Source organism: Carlito syrichta, unplaced genomic scaffold (assembly GCF_000164805.1).
Source record: "Carlito syrichta isolate Samal-C Ts95f unplaced genomic scaffold, Tarsius_syrichta-2.0.1 Scaffold303375, whole genome shotgun sequence".
Lineage (NCBI taxonomy): Eukaryota > Metazoa > Chordata > Mammalia > Primates > Tarsiidae > Carlito > Carlito syrichta.
This window is the reverse complement of record NW_007247471.1, coordinates 504,829-530,980: the sequence shown is the minus strand read 5'-3', so window position 1 is coordinate 530,980 and position 26,152 is coordinate 504,829. Positions and strand designations below refer to the sequence as shown.

Genomic DNA, 26,152 nt, shown 5'->3' with positions numbered 1-26,152 from the left:
CTGGGTGACAGTGAGACTCCAACTCAAAAAAAAAATGTTGCAAAATGAAATGTAGCCAAGGCAGACCCTGCTCACTCCTCGCTTGCACAGTTAACTTTTACAAGTGAAGACAGGTTTGCATCTTTGGTTCAATTCCATCTTCTTGGTTTTGAGGTCATTTAGAATTTTGACTCTGCCATCCACCTCAATGAATTGTTCCTCTTTATTTCCATGATTACAAATGAGGAACGTGTTGAAAGGGATCTTCAGTTTAATTTCAACCTCTTCTTTTCGGACCAAGACAAAAGTGTTAAACAGGACAGGATACAGGACAGAGCTCGGTGACTGTCACAGTGCAGGGATTCCAAGCTAATCCAGAATCATCCATCCATCCATACTCTCTGGGCCCGACTGTGGGTTCTGTTGACTACCCTATCCTTGACGCTGCCATTGCACTGTGATGCCACACTGTGTGATACACAACCCACCCAGCCTTGTCTACATGCAGGAATAAGTGGAGATTTCAGTCAATACTTTTAAAAAATCGAGATATATATATTTTAAAATATATATATATATATAAACTTATATATAGCCAATATATAAGATCTTGATTTTATATATAAGTTGTACACACACACACACACACACCTCATTCTTCTCTTCCTCCAAAGTAGGGACTTGCTATTTTTTGGAGGGGAGGGAAAAAAGAAAGGAAAAATTAAGATATTGGCTTTCGTAAGGCTATCTCAACTTCTAGAGATAGCAACTTTATGGAAGCCATTATTCTAACTATCACAGACACAAAACTGAATACCGCATCTTCTCACTCATAAGCAGGCCCCAAACATTGGGCATGTGAGCACAAAGGTGGGAACAACTGACCCCAAACACTACTAGCCAGGGGAGGGGGGGAGGGACGGGAATCAGGAGCGTACAACCACTCACTGGGTACAAGGTTCACCCCTGGTGGGAAAGAGGGCTTGCCAGATGCTTAAGCCCACCTGCATGCATTCTTTAGCAAATCCTCACAAGCACCCACAACTCTAAAATTAAAATAAAAAACAGGGAAACCAGCTTTATTTCCTAAGCTCTCAAAGAGTTTCTTTGCAAGGCCATTTCGGAATGTTGCTATAAGTGTTGGACTTCTTGAAAATATTATTATAGAGCTATAAAAAACTTTTAAACGAGTACTTTGGAAAAATGAATGTGGTAATTACAAATTTCCTGCGTGAAAAAGGGAATCTCTCACAAAGTTTCTTATATTAAATTCCCGTAGAATTAACATTTAGGCTAATTTGTAAAAATTAAACTGAAGGGCAAAAGACATTCATATTTGTGCCAAGAACACGACATCTGTGCTCATCAAACGATACTGGGAAGATGAACCACTAACTGGGAGAAGATATTTACCAACAAAAGATGAGTTTCCAGAGTAATAAAGGAATTCGTACACATCAGTGGGGCGGGGGAGGGGGAACCCAGCAGACGGGTGGCCCAAGCTAGGAACACCAAGGAAGGGTAATCAAGCAGATGAATGGTCCGCCTCCCCAGCCATCTGGGAAAAGATTGAAGAACCAGGGAGTTCAGCTCACTTCCCTTAGGTGGGTGCAAATCAGAAACCCGCCAGGGCCAAGTGAGGGCAGAGGGACAATTGCATATGGCTGGCAAGTTTACACATGGGACCAACCCGGAAAATGACTCTACAGACCACAGGGCTGAGCATGTGCACATCCGCTCTCAGGAATGTAACCCACTGCACATGTTTATCGGGAAGTATGCACAGAACATAAAAGCTTTGTTATTAAAACAGAAAGGCCGGGCGTAGTGACTCACGCCTATCATCCCAGCACTTTGGGAGGCAGAGGGGAGAGGATTGCCTGAGCTCAGGGGTTTGGGACCAGCCTGGGCAACTTGGCGAGACCTCGTCTCTACAAGAAATCAAAAAATTAGATGGGTATGGTGGCGTACGCCTATATTCCAGCTACTTGGAAGGCTGAGATGGAAGAATCGCCAGAGTCCAGCAGGCTGAGACTGGGGTAGCTGTGAGTCTGCCACTGCACTCCAGCCTGGGCGACGGAGTGAGACTCCAACTCAAAAAAAAAAAAAAAAAAGGCAGAGGGCGGGGAGGAAGGAGAGATGAATATTAAATGTCCAACGAGAGAAAAGGTCTAAATAAACTGACGCCTAACATATAGCAGTAAAATGAATGACAACCATGGAGAGGATAAAACCAAGTAACTGAAGACTATATGAGCTACATATGGTACTTAATTTTTAAAATAACTCTAGGAAATGTCAAAACTCCATATATTTAAGGAGAAAGGTTTGAGGAGTTTAGACGTCTGTAGACATACATGAAATCATTATCACACTCAAAATAATATTTCTATCACTCCCCAAAAGTTTTCTCATACCCTTTTTTGTTTGTTGGTTGGTTTGGTTTGGTGTTTTGAGTCAAGGTCTCACTCTGTCTTCCAGACTGGACTGCAGTGGCACTATCACAACTCACTGTAATCTCGACCCTCTGGGCTCAGACAATCCTCCCTCCTTAGCCTCTCTGAGTAACTGGAATGATGGGCTCCGCGCATCACCGCTTTTGGCTAATATATGTAGATTTTAATTTTGTAGAGATGAGGTCTCCCTATGTTACCCAAGCTGGTCTGGAACTCCTGGGCTCCAACAGTCCTCCCACCTTGGCCTTCCAAAGTGCTAGGATTTAGGCATGAGCCACCATGCCCTGCTCTTTCATAACGCTTTTTCATCCATTTCTCCCTCCACCCTCATCTTTGACCACTAAACTTCTTTCTGCCACGGTACAATTGCATTTCTAGGATTTTACATAAATTGAATCACATACTATGCACTCTATTTTGACTGGCTTCTTTCACTCAGCACAATGATTTCTGAGATATGTTCGTGCTATGGCATGTATCTGTAATTCATTTCTCTTCACTGCTGAGTCACACTTAATTTTATGAATATAGTACAATTTCTGTATCCATTCACTTTTTGATGGATTTGGATTGTTCCCAGCTTTGGGCTATTAAAAACAAGTCTGTTTTGACAATGCACAAAGTTTCATGTGGATACATGCTTTATTTTTCTCCATAAATTCTGAGGGCTAGAATGGCTGGATCAGAGGATAGATGTGTGCGTTTTAATATTTTTGGGAAACTGCCGCATTGTTATCTGATAAAGTCACACTCCACACCCATTTACATGTCCACTCGGAGTGTGGGAAAGTGTCAGCATCTCCATGTTTTCATTAACCCTTAGTATGGTCAGTCTTTTTAAATTTTAGGCTTTCTAATGGCTTGTAGTAGTTTCTCATTGAGGTATTAATTTGCATTTCATTGAGGATATATGATGTAGGACATCTTTGCCTGCTTTTATATATTACTTGGTAAAGTGTCTACTCAAATATTTTGACCGTTTGTAATGGATTATTTTTCTCTTATTTTTGATTTATGAGTTCTTTATATATTATAGATACAAGTACTTTGTCTGATATGTGTGTTACCAGTATTTTCTCCTGATCTAGGATTTACATTTTTGTTTTCTTAACGGTGTCTTTCAAACTTCTGATAACATTTAATTTATCAAGTTTTTATTGTCATACTCATATTTTTGTGGTCTATCAAACACATATATACTTACCCCAAGTTTGCAAATATTTTGTTTTCTTCTGAAAATGTTGTAATTTTAAGTTTTATCTTTGGGTCTCTGATCATTTCTATTTAGTTTTTGTGTATGGCATGAAGTCAAGCCCGTGTGTGTTTATATTTTTTCCACGTGGATATTCTGTTGATCCAGCAATGTTTTCTTGGAAAGACTTTTCTTTCCCCCTTGAAATACCTTGGAACACTTTTCAAGTTAATTGGCCGTATATGTGTTGGCCTGGTTCCTGATTCTCTCCTCTGCTCTCTGGGTCTGTCTGTCTATATTTTTGCCAATCCATAGCTTTATAACATGCATAAGTCAGGTTGGGTGAGTCCTCTTTTTAAAAATTGCTTTGGCTATCCTAGGTCCTTTGCATAGATGTGAATGTTAGAATCTGTGTGTCGATTTCTAAAAAAAAAAAAAGAGAGTCTGCTATGATTTTGGCTGGGACTGCGTTGAATCATTGATAAATTGGGGGAAAGTTGCCATCTTGGCAATATTGAACCTTTTGCTCTATGAGCCTAATATAACTTGCCATTTATTTCATTTTTTAAAAATTGCCACCACCACCCCCAGTGATGCTTTGCAGTTTTTGATGTAGAGATCTTGAATGTCGTTAGTTAGATTGTTTTCCCCCCAAGGATTTTGTATTTTGGCTGCTATTATTCTATTGTTAGCTGCTATTATATAATATGATAATTGTTTTATATTAACGTCGTATTTTGTGACCTTGTTAAATTCAATTATTAGTTCTAGCAGTTGTGTTGTAGACTTCCTGCAATCAAAATACCAAAATAGGGACCAGCTCTTTTCTTCTTCCTGGTGTTGTTGCCTCTTGTTTTCTTACTGCACTGGCTAATGCCTTTAGTGCAGTGATGAAGAGACTTGAGACATCCTTGCCTTAATTCTGATTGTAAAGGGAAGAAGATGCATTGGTGTATGATGTTAGCTGTAGCTTTCCCACAGATGCCCCCGCCGAGAATGTTACCAGATTTTTCTAGTCTTCTGAGAGTTTTCATCATAAATATATATATCTTTATAGCCTTTTACCGTGGCAAATTGCAGATTGATTTTCTTAACTGTAAACCAACCTTACCTTCCTGGAATAAGCCCTACTTGGTTATGATGTAATATCTTTCTTCTTATTTTTTTTTTTTACATCATTGAATTTGATTTGCTAAAATCTGAGGACTCTTTGCAGCTCTATTCATGAAGATATTGACCTGCAATATTTTGGTGGGGGGGTGGATTTCTTGATGAGGTTTCGTTGTTAATGTTACGCTGAACTGATAAAAATACTTTCCCTTCTCCTCCATTTTCTGAAGAAATTTGTGGAAGATGAGTGTCACTTTGTTTTTGATGGTGTAAAGAATCTGCCAGTAAAACCACTGAGCCTGGGAGTTTCTTTTGGAGAAGTTTTCAACAGCGAATTCAATTTCTTCAACAGAGTATTATTCAGATTTTCTGTTTAAATAGTGCCATCTTCGGTAAATTGTATTTCTCAAGATATTGACCCATTTTATATAACTGATCAGATTTGTTGGCACTAGGTTGTTCACAGTATTCTCTTATTAACCCTTTATTGTCTACAGCAGGGGCCCCCAACCCCTGGACCCTGGAAAATCAAGACTAACGCTCACCGAATGCCTATTGCATGCCAACCACTCTGCTCAGTCCGTCGGGTCACAACAGCCCTCTGAGCTGGGCCTCCCCAGACCCCACAACCTCGGCCCATAGGTTCACAGGCTTGGCCACCAGCTCCACAGGGCAGAAGTGGTATGAAGGGAGGGCGGGGGGAGCAGAGGGCAAGCTTCAGACCCCTGTGCTCAGCACCAGCTCCCCGCACCGCCTGTTTCTTCCTTCCCCCATGTTCTATTCCTAACCTATAAGATGATGCTGACTCTGTCTCCCCTCCGGCATCCTCCCTCATCCCTGTGTGTGGCCCCCGCCCGTCCCCTCCTCTGCCCCCAGCTTGCTCCCAGCAACACATTCTACATCCAGAACTGACTTGTGCCCTCTCCTCCAGGGCACTGCCGAGCTTGAGGGGCATAAAACACATTCTCCTTGGTTTTCCAGCCTGCCGTTCCTGCTGTCTCAGCCCCCGGCCTGCACCCCACCAAGCTCTCCACCACCCCCATCCCTCCAACACCTGTGACCTCTCCCATCCCACCCCCGGGCCCTTGTGCGCCTGTTTCTCAGGGCAGCTGCGGGCACTTTTTTTTAATCCATCATCCATTCTCCACCTGGAAGGTCTTTCTTCCTTCAAGGTCCAAACGTCCCCGCTCAGCTGAGAATCGCCCCAGGCTTTCGTGGCCGTCCGTATCTCCTCTACACCCCCAGGACTTTGTTCACATTTTTCATTGCGCTGTCCCTATTGAGGGATGTCCAGCTGTTGAAGTGTCTCATAAGTCTGCCCCGCTGGATAACAAGCCCTGAGAGGATAAAGATCACATCGTGTTTGTCTCTGGCTTGCCCGCCCTTCAGAGAGAGCCAGGCACAAGGTCGGCCCTCAGTGTTTACTGAACGTGCAAATGCCCCCAGCCTTTGCAGCAGGTTGACAGCTGAACCCGGAGGGAGGGTGCCAGATTCTAGTTCAAGCTTGCCTCCAGCGGGATTACCAACAGGGACAGCACAGATCTGGCCTCCAGACCCCCTCATGGAGGGGGTCCCTCATTGGGTCCTCCTGGGCTCACAGCCAATGATGAGAGGGCTTGGTGGCTCACTCCTAAAAGTATCCCTTTCTTCCCCAGGAGGAAAGACCCCAAGGAGCCCTCTAGAGGAGTCATGGCGCATCACCAGGAGCCTCTCACGGAGAGCCCCATCATCAGGTTCAAGGACCAGGACTTCGAGGCCCTGCGGCATCACTACCTCAGCCAGGGCCAGCTGTTCAGGGATGAGACATTCCCTGCCGTGGATGCCTCCATAGGCCAGAAGCTGCTCCAGGAAAAGCAACTCTCCAACCTGAAGTGGAAGCGGCCACGGGTGAGTGAACCTCGGGAACACACGCACCCCAGAGCCCTGGGGGCTGCCTGCCGGGGGACCTTCCACTGCAAGCCGGGTGGGCTGAAGCCAGACTGGACGGAGCATGACATCTGGTCCCTCTGCTGCACTGTTGTGCCCACTCAGTGAGGTGGGAGACCCTGTGGCAGGAACCAGGAGCCTGGACCCCTGGGTTCTGACCCGGTTCTGACACTGAGCACATTGCTGAATTAAATTGCATCAGTGTTCTCATCTGAAAAATGGGAAACCATGGGATGAAGAGTGGAGTCATGATGGCCCGGTGTGGAGGTTCATGCTGGTTATCTCTAAACATTGGGAGGCTGAGGTGGGAGGATCACTTGAGCCCAGGAGCTTGAGACCAGCCTGGGCAACATAGCGAGACCCCCATCTCTACAAAAAAAAAATCAAAAAAATTAACAGGGTATGGTGATGCTCACCTGCAGTGCCAGCTGCTCTGGAGGCTGAAGCAGAAGGATCACCTGAACCCAGGAGGCCGAGGCTGCAGTGTGTCATGATCGTGTCACTGCACTCCAGCCTGGGCAGCAGAGTGAGACCCTGACTCAAAAAAACAACACCAAAAAAACCCCAAAACCTTATAGCTTGGTCTTGAAGTCTCTTCTACCTCCACAAGTGACCCATTTGCTGTCACCCTTCCTGCTCTCAGGTATCAGTATCTTTATATTCTTTTCTCCTTCCCTGTAGAATATGCTGGAAGGAAGACAGCATGTGAGTCATAGACACTCTAGGATGAGTCAAAACAGGTGCCTTGCCTCCCTCTTTTATATCCATGTTCTCGATCTTGCAGAGGCTTGACTGCCTGTGAAAGAATGTCCGACATCAGCTATAAAGTTAGGGAAACATTGCAGGGCAGCCAGCCAACCACCCCGACTCCCCCGACCTGCAGGCAGCCACGAACCCCACCTTGGAGCCGGGTGAGCCCTGCTAGTTTTTCTTGAACTACCTCCATGTCAGGGCATGAAGGCCCATGGGAGCTTTCTCTGTTGACGCAGTATCCTCATCATGGCATTGGACCTGCGGGGGACGCAGAGGACCTGGGTGAGGGCCATTGCAGGCAGAACCCCAAGAAAGAAAGAGCATGTCTGGTAAACCATCCTTGCACTCTCAGCTGCCATACTGAGTGCCGATTTCATGCCAAGCACGCCCACGAATGCCTCCACAAACCAGGGGTATTTTCTGAGGATGCCTGTGAGGAGGTGACATGGTCCGGATGGCGTCCCTCCCAATCGCATGCTGAAATGTGAATCCGATGTGGAAGGCGGGACCGGGTGGGAAGTGATGGGTAGTGGGGGTGGGTTTCTCGTCGATGGCTTGGTGCTCTTCCCATGGTGAAGAGTGAGCTCTTGCTCTATTAGCTCACGTGACAACTGGATGTTTATTTTTTATATTTATTTTTTTAATTGGAGTCTCACTCTGTCACCCAGGCTGGAGTGCAGTGACACGTTCTCGACCACCTCAGCCTCAACCTGCTGGGCTCAGGTGATCCTTCTGCCTCAGCCTTCCAAGTAGCTGGAATCACAGGCATGCACCACCACATCCGGCTAATTTTCTGACTTATAGAGACGAGGTATCAACAAGTTGCCCAGGCTGGTCTCGAACCACTGGGCTCAGGCAATCCTTTCGCCTTGGCCTCCCAAAGTGCTGGGATTTAGGTGTGAGCCACTGAGTGCGGCTAAAATATTATCCCACTTTTTTTTTTTTTGAGTGGAAGTCTCACTCTGTCGCCCAGGTTGAAATGTGGTGGCACACTCACGGCCACCATAACCTTGACCTTCTGGGCTCAGGTGATCCTTCCAAGTAGCTGGAACCACAGGCATGTGCCATCACAAGCTAATTTTTTGATTTATTGTAGAGACGAGGTCTTGCCATGTTGCCCAGGCTGGTCTCGAATGCTGGGCTCAGGCAATCCTCTCGCCTCCACTTCCCAAAGTGCTGGGATGAGAGGTGTCAGCCACCATGCCTGGCCAGATGGGTGTTTAAAAGCTCCTGGTACCACCTTCCATCTCGATTCTTCTCTTGCTATGTGACACGCCTGCACCCCTTTCCTTCCACCGATGCTGAGATTCTTTTAGAAAGTGTTCTTTTCTCACAAGGTGCTGAGTAGTAGATGTGTGATTGTATTTATAGTGTTGAGACTTCTTAACAGTCCTGTTCAGCAAGGGTGGAGAGTTTCTCACTGTCTAATTCTAGCGACATCTCAGCCTATGCTGTCTTTGGGGAATGAGGAGAAACGGAGGCAAATGAGCAAATGGACTCACACGGAATCATACTTGGAACCCACAATGGATACAGGAGGACCAAGTCAATTTTGCCACTCTGCTCCCCTTGCAAAAGCATCCCTGAACTCGACCAGAATCCTTATGCATGCCAGCATTTCTTTTAAATGACATGTTTCTTTGTGTTCCTTATCACAACTGGCAGCACTTACCTTTTTCTAGTGCTTTCTAGAGCTTTCCAGGTGTCTTCTATTACTTTGTCTCCTTCATGTTTTTCTAAATTTTATAGAAAAGGAAACTGAAGTTCAGACAGGTGATGTGACTTGCCAAGGTGACATAATTAGTGAGGAAAGGATTCAGGATTTTTTTTATTTTTTGAGTCGGAGTCTCACTCTGTCACTCAGACTGGAGTGCAGTGGCACGCTCACAGCCACTGCAGCCTAGACCTACTGGGCCCAGGTGATCCTTCTACCTCAGCCTTCCAAGTAGCTGGAACCACAGGCATATGCCACCATGCCTGGCTAATTTTTTTTTTACTGTAGAGATGAGGTCTCGCCAAGTTGCTCAGGCTAGTCTCAAACCCCTGGGCTCAGGCAATCCTCTCACCTCCACTTCCCAAAGTGCTGGGATGACAGGCATGAGCCACCACACCCGACTAATCATTTGTTTATTTATTTATCGAAGAGATGAGATCTTGTCAAGTTGCCCAGGCTGGTTTTGAACCCCTGGACTCAGGCAATATTCTCACCTCCACGTCCCAAAGTGCTGGAATAACAGGCATGAGTCCCCATGCTCATCTTAGGATCCAGGATTTATGGGTCCTATTTTCCTGGAGAATTGTTTTAACTTTATTGACTTTAAGCCAGCGTAAGCGTAAGTATCCACATATGACTGGTGGCCACCATATTGGATGGTGCAGAACTGGAGAGGGTAGGTCTTTACCACAGTCACCACTGTATGTCAGATGGAGAGGCTGAAATTTCACCTTTGTCCCCATCTTCAGTGAGGAACATGTCACCTCTCAACTGAAGCATGGACTATGTCTGAAGCATGCTACCAATAGCTCTGGCACACCTAACATAACAAGGATCATCCCCAGACTCAAAGCTCGGCATCCAGTCCCGCTGTGGCTTCCCACCCCAGACTGTCCCAGAGGAAAGCATTGCCTGCCCAGGCGACAGCTCCCATTTTCCCAGAAGTCAGAGCAGTTCCTGAAAGGATCTTTCTAGAACTGGCTGGTCCTGGGACCAAAATGTGACCTTCAGCAAAAGAAGAGGTCACCATAGCGGAGCTATGTGTGAGGTCAGGTTGTGTGAAGCATTCCATAAGGCAATAGGTAGCAGAAGATGACAGAAGGTGACGCTATCAGCAGCCAATTGCCATTGAGCCAGAGAACTTTGATGCCAATAAATCAAAGCCCGCTAGCAAAAATAGACTTGGGAGTGCCACTGCCACCTGTCCCAGCCTATCTCTGGCCGCCATCTGAAAGGGCTGAATGCCAAGATGCTAAACATAGTGCTTCCTCACCCGGGGCCATGTGCAGCCTGAGGATGACGGGAACTTTTGGAGAGAGTGCAGGAGCATGCAGGTGCTGTCTGGCCAGGAGACACATCTCCAGAAGCAACAGGGCCCAGTAGCAGGCATGGTGCCACTTCAGAGAAGGCACTTTGTAGGGCTCCAGAGGCTCTTGCATTATAGGTGCTTCTGACATGCCTAAGACCATGGAGATTATCCCTAGACTCTGCCTGGAGAAAGGTAGTCTGCTGAGCATGGTGGCTCACACCTATAATCCCAGCACTTTGGGAGGCTGAGGCAAGAGGATTGCCTGAGCTCAGGGGTTCAAGACCAGTCTAGGCAATTTAGTGAGACCTTGTCTCTACAATAAATAAAAATTTTTTAAAAAAATTAGCTGGGCGTGGTGGCACACACCTGTGGTTCCAGCTACTTGGAAGATTGAGGAGGAAGGATCACCTGGGCCTAGCAGGTTGAGACTGTGGTGGCCGTGAGCGTGCCACTGTACTCCAGCCTGGGCAACAGAGTGAGACACCAACTCAATAGAAAAAAAATGACGTTGTTTGACTATTGCTGATGGCTTTTGCATGCTCAAGATTCTCCAGGAAAATAGGACCCATAATGTATAGTGTATTGATATACATATATGTTGTGTATATACAGATGCCCGTACCACTTATTATCACTTTAAGAAATAAATGAGCACAATACTTAGAACAATGTCTAGCATATTGCAGGCACTTACTAAACACTAGCTATTGTTACTATGATTAATTTGGGAGGGATGTCATAGAGGAACAGCCTCAATATCAACCAATATTGATAAATACATTAATATAAGATAATCTAGACTATATATCCTATTGGTATATTCAGCTGTATCCTAATGTATATCCTACTGGTATATTTATTTTTTAAAAATTTGTTTTAGCCAGGCTCGGTGGCTCAGCCTGTAATCCCGCGCCTTTGGGAGGCTGAGGTGAGTGGATTGCCTGAGACCGCGGGTTCGAGATCCGCCTGGGCAGCAAGACCTTATCTCTACAATAAAATCAAAAAATTAGTCGGGCGTGGTAGCGCATGCCTGTAATTCCGGCTACCCCGAAGGCTGAGGCGGAAGGATCGTCGGAGCCCAGTAAGTCAAGGCTGCAGTGGCCGGAAGTGGCCACTGCACTCCAGTCTGGGCGACAGAGTGAGACTCCAACTCAAAAAAAAAAAAAATTTTGTTTTGAGTTGAGGTCTAATTCTGTTGCCCAGGCTGGAGTGCGGTGATCTTGAACTCCTAGCCTCAACCTCCTGGACTCAGGTGATCCTTCCACCTTAACCTCCCCAGTGGCTGGGACAGGCATGCCACCATGCCCTGCTATTATTTTTCTTTTCTGTAGAGACAAGGTCTTGCTATGTTGCCTAGGCTGGTCTTGAACTCCTCGGCTCAAGCAATCTGCCTGCCTTGGCCTCTCACAGTGCTGGGATTATGGGAGTGAGCCACCGCACCCGGCCCTGTTGATAGATTTATTGTGAGCGATTTATTACGAATGGCAACTCTCCCTTCCGTCTTTTGTTCTGGGTAGCCCCTCGATGGTTGGATGCTGCCCCCTCCCCACCCTGAGGAGAGCAAAGTCCTTTGCTAAATCCACCAGTTCAAATGCTAGTCTCACCTGAGACACTCTCAGGAACAAGCCAAGAAATGATGTTTAGCCAAATATCTGAGTGCCCCGTGATCCAGTGAAGTTGACATATAAAATCAACCATCACAGCTTCCTTCTGTACAGATGACGTGTCACAGCCTCAAAGCCCCGTCCGTCTCACAGATCAGAAATCCTATGGTGAAGAGGATCCCGACAGATGGTTTGGTCAGAGGCAAAGAGCAGGGCGCATTGCAGAGGCAGACCCCGGATCCACAGCCTGCTTTCTGTGTGATGGGGCAAATCGTGTGGCTTCTCTGAACCCACTCCCTCCCTGGCTGGGCCTCAGACTCCCCAGGAGCTTGTAAACCCTGAACTATCTCTTACTGACCTAGCCACTAAATCAACATTGTGGGAGGCGGGGCACAGCGGTCTCCATGACCCGCAGAGCTGCTGGGGGATTCTGAGTCAGTGGGACACTGCCTGTTGCTGGTTTTTTGGCCTGAATCTGACAAAAGTCTTGTTACACTGACTTCATGCTGCCCTGTCATGCCTGGACCACCTAGGAAGAGGAGACCTGCCTGGAGCCATCTTTACCTGTTTTCTTTTTCTTTTTTTAGACAGTGTCTCACTCTGTCACTCGGGCTGGAGCACTGTGGTGCAATCTTGGCTCACTAAAGCCTCCGCCCTCAGAGCTCAGGCTATCCCCCACCTCCCACTGCCTCAGCTTCCCTAGTAACTGGGACTACAGGCCTGTGCCACCACACTCAGCTAATTTTTTTGTAGAGACGATGTCTTGCTATGTTGCCCAGGCTGGTCTTGAACTCCTAGACCCAAGTAATCCTCCCTCCTCAGCCTCCCTAAGTGCTGCGATTGCAGGTGTAAGCCACCACACCTGGCTTTATCTGTTTTCTTTATGGGCCTCGTCTCAGCAAGTCATTCTGTATATAAATCCCCTTCCCCCCACCCCACTTACCTTCCCTCTGTTGAGGTTTTCAACAGTTTAGAGGACAGGAGACAATGCCCCTCCTTCTGTGCCCACCATTTTATTTTGTCTATCTTTCTTAGTCAAGGTCTTCTCTGTCACCCAAGCTAGAGTACAGTGGCATAATCAACCTCCTGGGCTCAGACAATACTTCTGCCTCAGCCCTCCTGAGTGGCTGGAACTGCAGTTGGGCACCACTGTGCCCAACTAATTTTTTTTTTTTTTTTGTAGAGATGAGGTCTCTCTATATTGCCCAAGCTGCTGTGCCACCTTTGATGCAAACAACTCCAGCATCTCTCCATAAACTTGATGTTGACTATTGATTCGTGGTTTGAAATAATCACCATTTCATTCCCATCACATTGATATATCTTTCTGCTCCTAATTAGCCAACAATTTTTATTTTCTATTTTTAACTTTTATTCTTTTGATAAATCATAAAAAGTTATTGTTTTTATCAAACGCCTTCATAGCATTTACTAAAAGGATTTTTCTCCTCCTTGGCCCATGTAAGTGCCATTTTGTATTCTTAGATGTCCTGACATGAAACCATCCTTGCATTCCATACTTCTGTAACAACCCTACCTGATAGTAACAGACTAGTCAATGTCAATCCAATGTGTGTGTGTGTGTGTGTTTTCTCTCAGGTTGGGCCTCAAAGCTAAGTTGGCTTCTTAAAGGGTAGCAGAATTGTTATTTTTTAAATGAAAACACTGAAACTATAAATGACATAGCAATTGTCTATTCCCTAAAAGTTTGAGGGAACCCAGCAGAACAACCACAGGTACCTGTGAGCCTTTGCAGAGTATTAGGGAGATATCACTTGATAACTTTAAAGTGCCATCTCCAGGTTATTAGTCTTTTGAGATGTTTTACAAACTTGAGTTATTTCTAGCCATGTTAAGTTTTATCAGAAAACCATCTGCATTTTTTAATTGATCAGCATAGAATTCTACCTCATAGTTTTCTGTTTCTAAAGCCCCATTTTTATTTCTTATTTTATTTGGGTTTCTATCATATCTGTCAAAGTCTAGGTCTATGTAAACTCCCTCCCCCAAATAGAACAATGTATCTACTTTATTAATTTCACTGTTTTCTAGTATTTTTTATAATGTTTAATTGTTCCTTCCATTGCTTTCTTCCTTCTATTTTTGTGAGACTTTTTTGTCTTTTTTCCCCCTGTAAGATCTATGAGTTGACAGCTTAATTCATGGTTTTATTTTATCTTGTTTAATAATGAATGCATTTGAGGCTGTGGGTCTGTCTGAGTGCAGCCTTTTTAATTTTGCAAATAATTCAGGCGGAAGTCAATATTTATCGAACATGTCTTCTGTCAGACGCTGTGCTGAAGACTTCATGTCCCTCCTCCTTAGTAGTTGGGAGGACTCACCTTCTTTGTGAGGCTACAGGAGCCTGCCTAAGACTGCCCAGGGAAAAGGCCCCAGCCCCCAACCCCCAGTCCCCAGAAGGGGTTGATGCCTTGATTGCATCGATTCGTCCGATTGCCCCTACATTTTGTATCCCTGTTCCCATTTGACACGTAAGGAGTGTCAGGCCCCGCAGAGTGAAGGAATTTGCTCAAGATCATCTGGGGAGAAAGGTCAGTACAGGCTCCCACACCTGGTCTGTCTGGACGGGCTCTCCATACAGCCTCACCCCTGCTTTGGAGTCCCTGGAGGGAAATTAGCAGAACAGCAGCAAAGAAGAGCCGTGCCAAGGTTCAGAAAACTGAGCTGATCTGTCTTGTGCTCAGTCCAAAAGCCCCCACACCTCTGCCTCTCCTTAAGCTCCCGTGGGCTGGGGTCTCAGGCATCCTGCCCTCGCCAGCAGGTCTCCTGGGAGACCTTCAGCCCTTTTCCATAGGAGAGAGGAGACAAGGGCTTTTAATGATCCCCACGCTGCTTTAAAACTGCCTCCACATGGGACCTGCACACAGCCCACGCCCCCAGCCCCTCCCTGCTTACTGGTATTGGGAGACTCCCACATTCTGCTCACCATGGCTCTGGGCAGGCATCAGGCTTGGTGCCATCCCAGGTTCCCCTCACCCGGGAGGACCCAGGCCCAAGTGTGCCTCCCCTGGTGTTTGATGGGGGCAGTTCCTTGTGGGGAATCGGGGTGGAATTTGGGGAGATGATGCCCACAGCTGGGCCCCCGTGTTTACAGTGGGCAGTCCATGTCCACAGCTGAGCATCCATGTTTGCAGGGAGAGATCTGGGGAGGTGATGCCCACAGAGGGCTCCCATGTTTACAAGGGGAGGTTTGAGGAGGTGATGCCCACAGAAGGCCCCCGTATTTGCAAGGGGAGACCTGGGGAGACAATGTTAACAGCTGGGCCCCCGTGTCTGCAGACGGGTACACCTTTGTTTGCCCTCCATCTGCATCCCCACTGGGAGACTGGCCTTGTATGATCCTGCACACATGCACTCTTGAACAAGTGGATCCACTGCCGCTGTGCAGTCTGCCCTCTGAGGCTTATTTGTTGACGTGAAAAGGAAAGAGACGGGACCAACGACCGAGTATGTGCAATTGTATACAACAGGAAACCAGGAGGAGCTGTCCAGGGAGAAGGGACAGGCAACCCTGTGGGCTCCCGGGCAGGTCTGGAGGGTGCTGGGATGGGAGCCAGCCCTTGGCCCTGGCTCTGTGTCCTCCCAGAGTGCCCAGGCACCCGCTCATGACCTCACAGTCCTCGCACCTACTGACGTGACCCTGCCCCAAATTCTCTCCAGTCATGCAGCACTGGGGAGTCCTCCAGCACTCCTCATTATTATTATTATTTTTGGTAAAGACAAAGTGTTGATATGTTGACCAGTCTAACCTTGAACTCCTGGCCTCAAGCAATCCTCCTACCTCAGCCTCCCAAATTGCTAGAATAACAGGTGCTGTGTATGTTGGAGCTTGAGGGAGGCCCGGGCCCCAAGTGGCAGCTCCTGGGACTAGTGGTCTGGGGCCCTCTTGGACCTAGGAGTGGGCACAGGGCTGAGTTGCATGTAGCCTGGATCCCATGGCTGGACTTGAACCTGGAGTCTGGAATGCCTGTGCTGATTTTTGAGAGATCCCTTTTCACAAGAAAAGCTTTGTTGTGAAAAGTGGTAAGGCTTTATCATGTTGATGAAAGTCTCCACTGATAAATGTATCCTATTCACTCTGGTGGTGTGTAACCGCTTGATGAGACACGGGCTGGTTGGGACTAAGTGACTAATACAAGATCCCAGGCCCCCATCTGTGTTCTCGCCTCTGTGCTCACAGCTCGCGTCTGGGTTATACTTGAACGCTCGACACCTGCCTTCCTGATAGCCGTAGGGCCTGAAGAACTTGCAAACTTTCCTAACCCAAACGTGAAGCACTTATTTAAGAATTATTATAACTACTGAGCCTTTATCTCATAAATGAAAGACACCAGGAAAAACAGCACATTGCAGAAATACCCTGAATAACCTGCTATTCTAATTAAATTTGATCATGCTTTGAAAAAAAGAAAGAAAGAATTAATCTCTGACCCTCAAAGACAAAGAGTGAGACCTCTCAGGACCCTTGGGACATGAAAGCATGAAAGACACTCACGACTTCTCTCCTGCTCTCCTAAAGGATTTATCAAGGGGTCTCCCTCACTTCATCCTGGATGGGGCAAGCAGATTTGACATCCAACAAGGCGGCGCAGGTAAGAACTGGACATCTTCCCCCTCGGCCCTGCACAAGGCAGGCTGCCCCTGGTCACACCCTGGACAGGGGGCTGCCCAGAGTCCTGCCTCAGCTTGTAGAGACATGCTGTCGATCTGTTGACCAGGCTAATCTTGAGCTCCTGGCCTCAAGCCATCTTCCCACCTCTTTCTCCTCTGGAGGGTAGAGCTGGTCCCCCGGGGGTACTGTAGACAGACTGTTCAAGCCCCGTCTTGAAGCACCCCCTCCCCACTGCAGTAAATAGGGGAAGCTTCAGTGCTGGAAGAGAGGAAGGAAGGAGAGACGGGAAAGGGAAGTAAACCCGTCTTGAGTTTCTGCAGGGCTGAGCGTGACCCGGTGCTTGGGTATCTTCCTCACTCCCTACAAACATAGAAGAGCCAAGAGGTTGAATCATTTGCTTAATGTCACATGACACAGTTAAGGGCTGTCTGCCTCCCTCCCACCCCACAGACAGCCCCAGAGCAAAGAAGCCCCTGAGACCTGGGAGCATGACAGGGACACAGGAGGGTCTGCCTGAGAGAGGGCCCCTGATGGTCCTAGGTGTGGCCAGGAGACTCCCCGAAGGGAGCAGCCTAGGAGTGGAAGAGCAGACCTGGCTGGCCGGGGAGGGGACCGTGGCCAAGTTGGGAGACACAGCAAGACAACAGCCCTTCGGAGGACAGGCTGTAAGCCTTGCAAACGGGAGCTTGCCCATGAGAAGCATTGATGGCATTGCTGTGTCTTGGACCAAGTCGACAGTCCCTGCCTAGCCCAGCCATGGATTCCGCCCTTAGGGTGGCCCCGGCTGGAGAAGAGACCTCTCTGAGGGTGTCTCTGTGGCTTCTGCACCAAGCACTGGTGTGAGCCACTCGTGTTGAAGGCAGAGGCAGGAGGATGCAGGGAGGGATGGGCATCCTCCAAGGGCTCACATGGGCACCCCAAGAGAAGCTCAGGCCACACACCCCCAGGGAGGAGGGGAGGACCGCCTCTTCCCCGTGCCTAGGGGCTGAGCTAACACCAGCAGAGAAACACACAAATCGGTTTTCTGCGATTACACAGAGCCCCATTGCCACCGACGTTGGTGGCAAAACTCACTGTAACTTCAGCTCTGGGCACCCCTGGCACCCCTAGGTGGGCCCCACCGCCCTCCTCCCCCACCACCCTCACTCTCACCGCTGCCATGACCACCACCCCACGACCACTACCGCCACAACCACCACCAGCCTTTCTCCATCTTGCTTGGAAGTGGCTCCTGGGACTCCTTCCCCAAGACTCTGGTGACGAGAACCTGGGAAATCACAGACTGGGGCTCGCAGGTGTGTCCAGCAGGCCTCTCCCGGCTTCTGCCACCTCACAGGAGACTGCTGGTTCCTGGCGGCACTGGGCTCCCTGACTCAGAACCCACGGTACCTGCAGAAGATCCTGATGGACCAGAGCTTTTCTCACCAGTACGCAGGCATTTTCCGATTCCGGGTATGTGCACCACCATGATACTCGTTGTAAGGCGGGGTTTTCCATGGGCACAAGGGAGGGGGGACTTGAGTTTTCTGGCTGTCTGAGATGGAGGGCCACTTCTGTGCTGGTTACCCTGGCTGCCTTCAAAACGGGCTTGCACTTCTGCTCTGATGGCATGCAGGAAATATGAGTCAACATGCTTCCATGGAAATAAAAAGAAATGGGTGGTGAGAGAATTGCCTGAGCCCTGGGTTCGAGACCAGCCTGGGCAAATTGGCCAGACTTCATCTCTACAATAAATCAAAAAATTAGCCGGGTGTGGTGGTGCGCACCTGTAGTTCCAACTACTTGGAAGGCTGAGGTGGAAGGATCACCTGAGCCCAGCAGATCGAGGCTGCAGTGGCCATGAGCGTGCCACTGCACTCCAGCCTGGGAGATGGAGTGAGACTCTGACTCAAATAGATAAGTAAATAAATGAGAAAAAGCAGCAGCAGAAACAAGGAGCAAAAGGAGACAGTTGATGGTCAAGGACCCCGTCACCAGCTCCGAGCCTCTGTCTGTGTCCCTGTGCCATTCTGTGCTGTCTTGATTATGGTTGCTTTATAGGAAGGAGACACTTGGTGGGATGCCTTCTCCTCCATGACTCTTTTCTCAGAAAGATCTTGGTCATTCTTGCACATGTATTCGTCCATGAGAATTTTAAAATCATTGTGTCTAATTAAAACGAGAAGCCACTGTGACACGGATTGCAGTGGTGCTACATTTATGGATTAATTTCGAAAGATTTCATTTTTATGATTTTAATGATTCCTTTCCAGAAGCATGGCGTACCTCTCAGTTTATCCAGAACTAGTTTTATGCCCCTCAATGAAATGTGATCATTTGGTGCTGTACCTTCCCTGGTAAATTAACTCTCATATATTTTACAATTTTGCAGCCAATGTAAATGAGATTTTCTTTCCCCATTCATGTCTAACTAGATATTGCTAGAAACGGGAGAAGCAACTTGATTATGTATGAAGCTGCGTCCAGCCACCTCGCCGCAGCTTTTTATTGTTCTCATATTTCCCCTTAGCGGGATCTGGATTGTTTTAGTTGCCCAATAATGTTATCTGCAAATAACGGTAATTTTGTCTCTCCGGTTAATACTTGTGGAACTTATTCTGCTCTTTTGCCCGGTCACATTCGTTGACACCTCACAATTTTGAATTAGAAAGACAAAAGCCAAATCCTGCCTTCTCTTGATTTTAATCATGTGCTTTCCTGATTTGCCGGGGGTTTTTTGGTTTTATATTTTCCTTTTTGAGTCAGGGTCTTACTCTGTTGCCCAGGCTGGAGTGCAGTGTCATGACCACAGTTTATCCCAGTCTCAGACTCCTGGGCTCACATGATCCTCCTGCCTCAGCCTCTCAAGTAGCTGGGACTACAGGTGTGTGCCACCATACTCAGCTAAGTTTCTTCAGTTTTTTGTAGAAATGAGGTCTCACTGTATTGCCCAGGCTGGTCCTGAACTCCTGGGCTCAAGCGATCCTCCCGCCTCGACCTCCCAAAAGGCTGGGGTCACAGGCGCGAGCAACCACGCCCAGTCTGCTATTCTTTTAGTCTGCTGGATTCAAGTTGCTATCAGTTTTGTTAGGATTTCTGCACCCATGTCATGGGCAGAATTGGTTTATAGCTCATGTTATTTTTATCATGTTTGCACTATGCTAGCTTTAAAAAAATGAACTGATCAAGCTTTATATACTTTGATTTGAAATCATTTGAATAATGGTTGCTAATCATTGATTATTTGTTCTTTGAAAGTAAAATACACCATTGTTAAATTACCTGGGTCTGTCTCCTTTTCACATGTGATTTCTTTAACTCTTTCAGTGTATGCAGTAGCTATTGATCTGCTCAGGCCTTTTATTTCTACTGGAGTTAATTCTTGAAATTTGTACTTTATTAGAAAATCAACTGTTTCTTCAGTGTTTTCAAATATGTTGCCACAGTGTTGCTCATATGACTCTCTGATAATTCATTAATCTCTTGTAATCTGTGCCTAAATCTACCTTCTCAACTGTGCTACATTTTTATTTTTCCTTTTTTCCCCCTTAATTCAGCTTTGTTTTATCTAACCAATCTGTCACATTGGGTTCCCTTTCTTAACAAATCAAATTTTACTTCCCATTCTTCTTTCTATTCTTTTTCTTTTGAGGTTTTATTATCTATATAGCTAATTTCAATTGTCTTTATTAATTTTTTTACTTCTCTTAATTGTATTGTTCTTTTGTATTTTATATTCTTAGTCCTTTTTAATGATAAAAGCTTTTAAGACTATAAATGCTCCTCTGAGAGCTTATCTGTATATATGTTTTGATATAATATATCTTACTTTTATTAATTTTTAAGGTCATATATGTTTAGTGTTGATCTCTTTTTTCATATCAGGGCTGTCTCTTTAACGTTTATGTAATTTTCCAGTGATGAAGTCTGCAAGGGGGTAATCTTTTGGTTGGTGAGTTTTAATTTTATTAAATTATGGTCAGAGAGCATAATGCATAAACTCTACATTTGAGGAAATTATTAAAGTAGTTTTATTCATGGTGAAGTCCAGGGCCATTTTTGTAAATGGTTTTTGGACCCACAAGAGCAACGTGTTTTATCTAATGGCCGTGAACTTTATATAACCAAGCTTTCTGACTTGCAGTTGTATTATCTTTCACCTTGACTTATATTGTCTGCTTGACTTGTGACACCATGAAAGAGGTGAGCCGAGGCTTCTCCCCAGCTGCTGTTGGAGAGGACTTCCTGCAGGCTCTGCCAGTGTGGCTTTCCCCTTCTCCTGCCGCCCTCCTTGGTGCCCGATGGCTGACAGTCTTGCCAAATTCCTGCTGGCATCCAGCATGTGCACTGTCTCACTGTGGCATGTCCAGCACTCCAGCCTGGAGCTCCTCTTCCCCCAATGTCTGAGTTGCCACCCCAGTGTCCTGTGGTTTCCATTTCCTGTTGTGTCTCACTCATTGCCTTCCTATCATTTTCCTTTTTGCTCTGTTATGTGTGTGTTTCTTATGAGACATGTACTGAAAGCCCATTACTCACTGCTCTCTCTTCTATCGTTCACTTCTTCTTAAGATCTTGGTTCTAACCAAACATTTGTTAGATAGAAGTTCCTTGAATGATTTCCATGGAATGCATGAGAGGTTTCATTTGCACTCACTGAAGAAGGATATTTTGCTTAGGGTTAGAATTCTTAGATTTCCTTTTCCTGAAAAGTGTGTCAACACTATCCCATTGTCTTGTAGCTTCCAGTGCTGCAGAAGAAAAATCTGATGTTAATCTATTCTCTTGACTGTGGGTGTAACATGTTCTTTCAAACTGCAAGTCTATAAGGGGTGCTCTCTCTCTCCTTGAGGTTCAGAAATTTCTCTAGAATACATCCAGATGTGTCCCTTTAAAAGTTCATCTTGACTGGGCTCGGTGACTCAGCTTATCATCTCAGCACATTGGGAGGTCGAGGTGAGTGGATTGTCTGAATCTGCAGGTTTGAGACCAGCCCAGGCAACTTGGTGAGATCTCGTCTCTAGAATAACTCAAAACAAATTAGCTGGGCATGACAGCCCATGCCTGTAGTTCTGGCTCCTTAGAAGACTGAAGCAGAAGGATTGCTGGAGCCCAGCAGGTTGATGCTGGGGATGCCATGAGCATGCCACCACACTCCAGCCTGAGAGACGGAGTGAGACTCCAACTCAAAAAAAAAAGTTCATCTTGTCTGCAATTCAGTGATGTCCTTCAGTCTGAAGGCCTGCATCCTTCTGCTCAACTAAGTTTCCCTCCATGATTCCTGGCCCCTCCTCTCACCTGCTTTTGCTTCCTGATGTCCAACAATCTTTGAACTTGGTCCTCTCACATTCACCTGGTGATGCCACTGCTGCCGGCCCAGGGACCATACTGAGGGGCGAGCTAGCAGGTGCTGGATTGGGCAGTGCCTGACCTGTCCCAGTGCTGCCAGCATTGAGGGAGTTGCCTAGATGGTTAGGACAACTCTGGGCCCAGGCAAGACACACTCTACCTTCTGGGTGGTAAAGAAAGGCCCACAGCTCCCCAGAGGCAGCTGCAGTGCTGACCTCTGCAGATCTCATCCCTGTGAGCTTGGGCATAGCGCTCCAGAAGGCACCCAGAGCCCGGGGCACCTCAGATGCTTTGGTTTCCCTGACAGGCCCTTAGATGTTGGCAAATGGTTCTTGGAAACAAACTCCAGCCCTGGTCAACCAGAGGCAGGAACCAGGAAGTGCGGGTAGGTGGCTTCATTTTTGGCCTCTAGCCAGGCCACCTGCATCCCCTCTGGGAGCAGCATTGTTATCTGATGTCCCCTCTATGTCAGGAGAGTAAGCTGGAGCAACATTCTTGATGTGGGAAGACAGACAGACGACGGGGTGAGGGTGACTTCTAAGATGAACTCGCCAGAGGAGCCCATTCAGCCAGTACTCATTCTAACCTAATGTGTGCCCGGCGCTGTCTCAGGTGCTGAACGAAATGATTCGAAAAACAGTCTCTTCTCTCAGAACTGTGACCTCACATTCACAGTCTCCTCTGATCCCAGTCACAGCCTGTGGGAAAGTTATTACTCTTAACACCATTTTAAGGATGAGGAAACTGAGGCACAGAGAATTAAGTGTCTTGTTCAAAGCCTGGTGCTTGGGTAATAAGAGGGAAAACCAGAATTCCAGCTCAGTTCTACCGACTGGGTGCTGTCTCCTGTAAGCTGCTTTTCAATTAAGCACAAAACCCGGATTCTCTCCCCACTCCCTCCTTCTGGGACAGGGATTCACTTTCCTGGGTAATTCAGATGTGCCCAATGGGCTTCCTTCTAATGACATGACTTCTGCCTCTCAACCACACTGCCCACACGTCTTGCCCACTGCAATCCCATCCCGGGTCCGCAGCTGTGCAGAACCGGCCACAGAACCTGACTCAATAGTGACTGCAGCACCCACATCTTCTCTGCTTGGTCTCCCCCGACATCTCTCTCTCCATCTCCATCTCCCCCTGAAAGTGCATTCTCAGTGGCATGCCACAACCTGGTCTCTGAGATGTCCAGCTGCGGGGAAGGCTGTGTGGATGAGTGTTCACATGTGCCCAGCTCTCCACATGGCCTACCTGGTGGATACTGGCCCTCGCTGAGACTCAGACCCAAAGCTGGAAGGCCTGCCGCTTATCCCACACAAGGAGGTGGCCCAGAGAACCAAAGGTTGGCTCTGCCATTTGGGGTTGACTGTTGAGGATGAAAACAGTCTGTTTTGGGTGAGGAACATCTGGCTCATTTGCACTCCGAGCAGTGGCTGTGCCCATGTCTCCTCTCTGTGGCTCTCACAGCAGGGCCAGCTTGGTGGGACTGGAGTGGCCAGTGTAGGGTTGCCACTGCACAGCCCTCCAGAGCCGGCCGTGTCCTTGTGCCTGCTGGCCTATGCCCACCGTCTCTGCTTCCCTGTCTCCCCGCCACCTGCTAGAATCCCACCTCTTCCCTAAAGCAGTTCCTGGCAGGCTCTGTCCCCTCATGGCAGCCCTGACCCCAACTCCACTTGTCATTCAACACGGGCTCCCCTCCTGCCATTCTATGCACAGAAAGAACCCGGACAGCCTCGTGCATGTCCTTGGAGCTCACAAAGGACTTGCCACAGGGGAGCATCATCATGTAATAGCAATGACCGCAGTGGCAAAGTCAGGCTAGAGCCCAAGTTTTCTTCCCTCGACTGTGTCTTCCTCTACTCACTTGATCTGCAACATTTTCTGCAATAGCCAGAAGATGACAAGCCCGGTCCCTGTCCTGCATCTTAGACAGGGAGCCCATTCTGGATAGAGTTTTTTGCTGCATGGTGCAAGCCACGTTGTGGCTGTGGGTAACCCCGGCTTGGGCAGAGCACCTCCCCGCTCCCCACTCCACTCTGCTGAGGCATGTGCTTGGCTCTCTTCCAGTTCTGGCAGTGCGGCCAGTGGGTTGAAGTGGTGATTGATGACTACCTGCCCGTCGTGGGCAGAAACTACTTGTTTGTACGTCCTTACCAAGACACCCAGGAGTTCTGGCCCTGCCTGCTGGAGAAGGCCTATGCCAAGTGAGTATGGCCCGCATGTTGGCTCGAGGCTCCAATGCCGCCCACCTGCCCAGGGGCTCGTGGCAACTCTCCTGGACGCAAGTGGCACCTTCAGGACATTGTGGTCCTTGCTGCCAGGCTCCAGGGACAATCTGTGTGCAAGGGGCGGTGCTGGGCCATCAGGAGGGTCTCAGGGCACATGGGGCAGGCAGGACGGGAGCTGGACAGAGACCACATGGACAGTGACGTCATTGCAAGACTGGGGTAAGGCCCAAATGAAATATAACATCATGGCCCAAGTGCCAGGAGCAGGTTCAGCAGCATGTAGACAAGCCTGACCTTCTGCCTCAGAGTCAGGCGAGGCTGTAGGTAGGAGGGTTGCAGAGCGAGGCTTGGAAGAATGGGTAGAATTTCAGAGGGGGAGAGGTTGGGTGGGAGGAGGTTTCCCCAAACCGGGAGTGATTTGGGTAAAAGCACGGGGGTGGGAGGAAGGTTCAGGCCGCCGGGTGCGTGGGATGGCTGCTGCCAGGGGCCTCTTGTGGGAGGGGGTGGTGGGGCGGGACGTGCCCCTTCTCGAATGGTCAGAACGCCATGGCTTGGGGACGGCCTGGAGGTGTTGGCAAGCTCGAGCAGGCATGAGCACCCTGACTTGCATGTTTTACTTAGACTCCTTTCGTCCAACAGATGTTTAGTGAGCATTTAACCATATGCCGGGCTCTGTGCTTGGTGCTGGGACAGATGCTCACAGGTTGGCTCCAGTGGACGTGTGCAGCACTGTGTGTATGTGTGTGTGTTCAGGACCGTGTGTGCGCGCGCACTTGTGTGTGTGTGTGCGCGCGCCTTCCCTTCTGCTGCCCGATTCTCCACCCACCTCCTGATCCCAGAGTCAGAGTCCAGACTTGTCATGCTTGGTCAGGTCCCCACTGCACCAATCAACCATGACCAGGGGCCAGGGGCTCTAAAGGTGGCGGCCCGGGCAGCTGCCCTGTGGGCAGGGGCTGGGGAAGGGACAGCCTCCCTCAGAAGGGGCTGGGCAGGCAGACAGAGAGAAACATATCAGAACCGGAGTCATAGCTGGCAGGAAAAAGCATCCAGGACCACACGCTTGAGGAAATGAGTAGAGAGAACCACTGAGTTCAAAGGTTCCAGACATCCATTCCAGCCCCTCGTTCACAGACGGACAAGTTGCATCTCCAAACACAGGTGAGATAGCAGGTGTGGGTCATTAACCCAGATCCACCAAGGTCTCCAGTCACCTGCCCACGGAGGTCCTTTAGCAGGAAGGCAAGCTCTGCTGGTCCAGCCCTGGGCCCTAGGGAGTGGTAAGGACGCCACAGCCCACTCCAGACCTTCTGGAAGTCACCGTCTCAGCTGCGACAGACCGCAGGACCTCTTTGTGTATTCTTTCTTTCGAGGTGACTTGTGAAAAACCCAAGTCTGTGTTCATTTCCAGGGTCAGGAAGGGCCGCTCATTAGCATGTGAGAATGAAGTCCAGATAGCAGACAGACTGTGAACAACCCGCGTCTGGGAGGTTAATTCGCATCTAAGCAGCTTAGACAGACCTGGCCATTATCCTTCCAGCACGGAGTCGACCCTGTCACTCTAGGGCCTGTTTTTTTTTTTTTCCTTCTGTGAAGGGGTGTCCTGGTGGCTCACTGGGAGAATGAGAAAGCTTGCAGTATGAAATAAGCACTCTGACCTCATCGCCTGAGCGGATGACCTGAAACGACCATTCTGCTTGAACGGAAGGGGCATGGCTGGCATCCCCACTCCACCGCCGGAAGACATCTGGCTGAGGAGCCATGCCTGCAACTCCTAAAGCTACTTAACCCTCCCCGGGCAAAGAGGAAAGTTGTAGAATGCAGGAGGGAGTCAAACGGGATGATGGCATTTCCCAGCTGAAGGGTCCTCTCTCAGCATCGAACCCCACCTCCTTCTTTGAAAGATGAGAAAACTGAGGCTCAGAGGAG

General features: G+C 48.1%; 1 protein-coding gene across 1 annotated transcript in view; it reads left to right on the top strand.

Moving 5' to 3' along the window:
* The first annotated feature begins 6,426 nt into the window (after nucleotides 1–6,426).
* The window catches only part of CAPN13 (calpain 13), a 52,649-nt gene continuing 32,923 nt past the window's right edge, over nucleotides 6,427–26,152 (top strand). Inside the window, exons 1-4 of the mRNA XM_008058519.1 lie at nucleotides 6,427–6,624; nucleotides 16,584–16,656; nucleotides 18,013–18,128; nucleotides 24,066–24,202. Coding sequence (XP_008056710.1) covers nucleotides 6,427–6,624; nucleotides 16,584–16,656; nucleotides 18,013–18,128; nucleotides 24,066–24,202 — 524 coding nt within the window. The remainder of the gene's footprint in view (nucleotides 6,625–16,583; nucleotides 16,657–18,012; nucleotides 18,129–24,065; nucleotides 24,203–26,152) is intronic.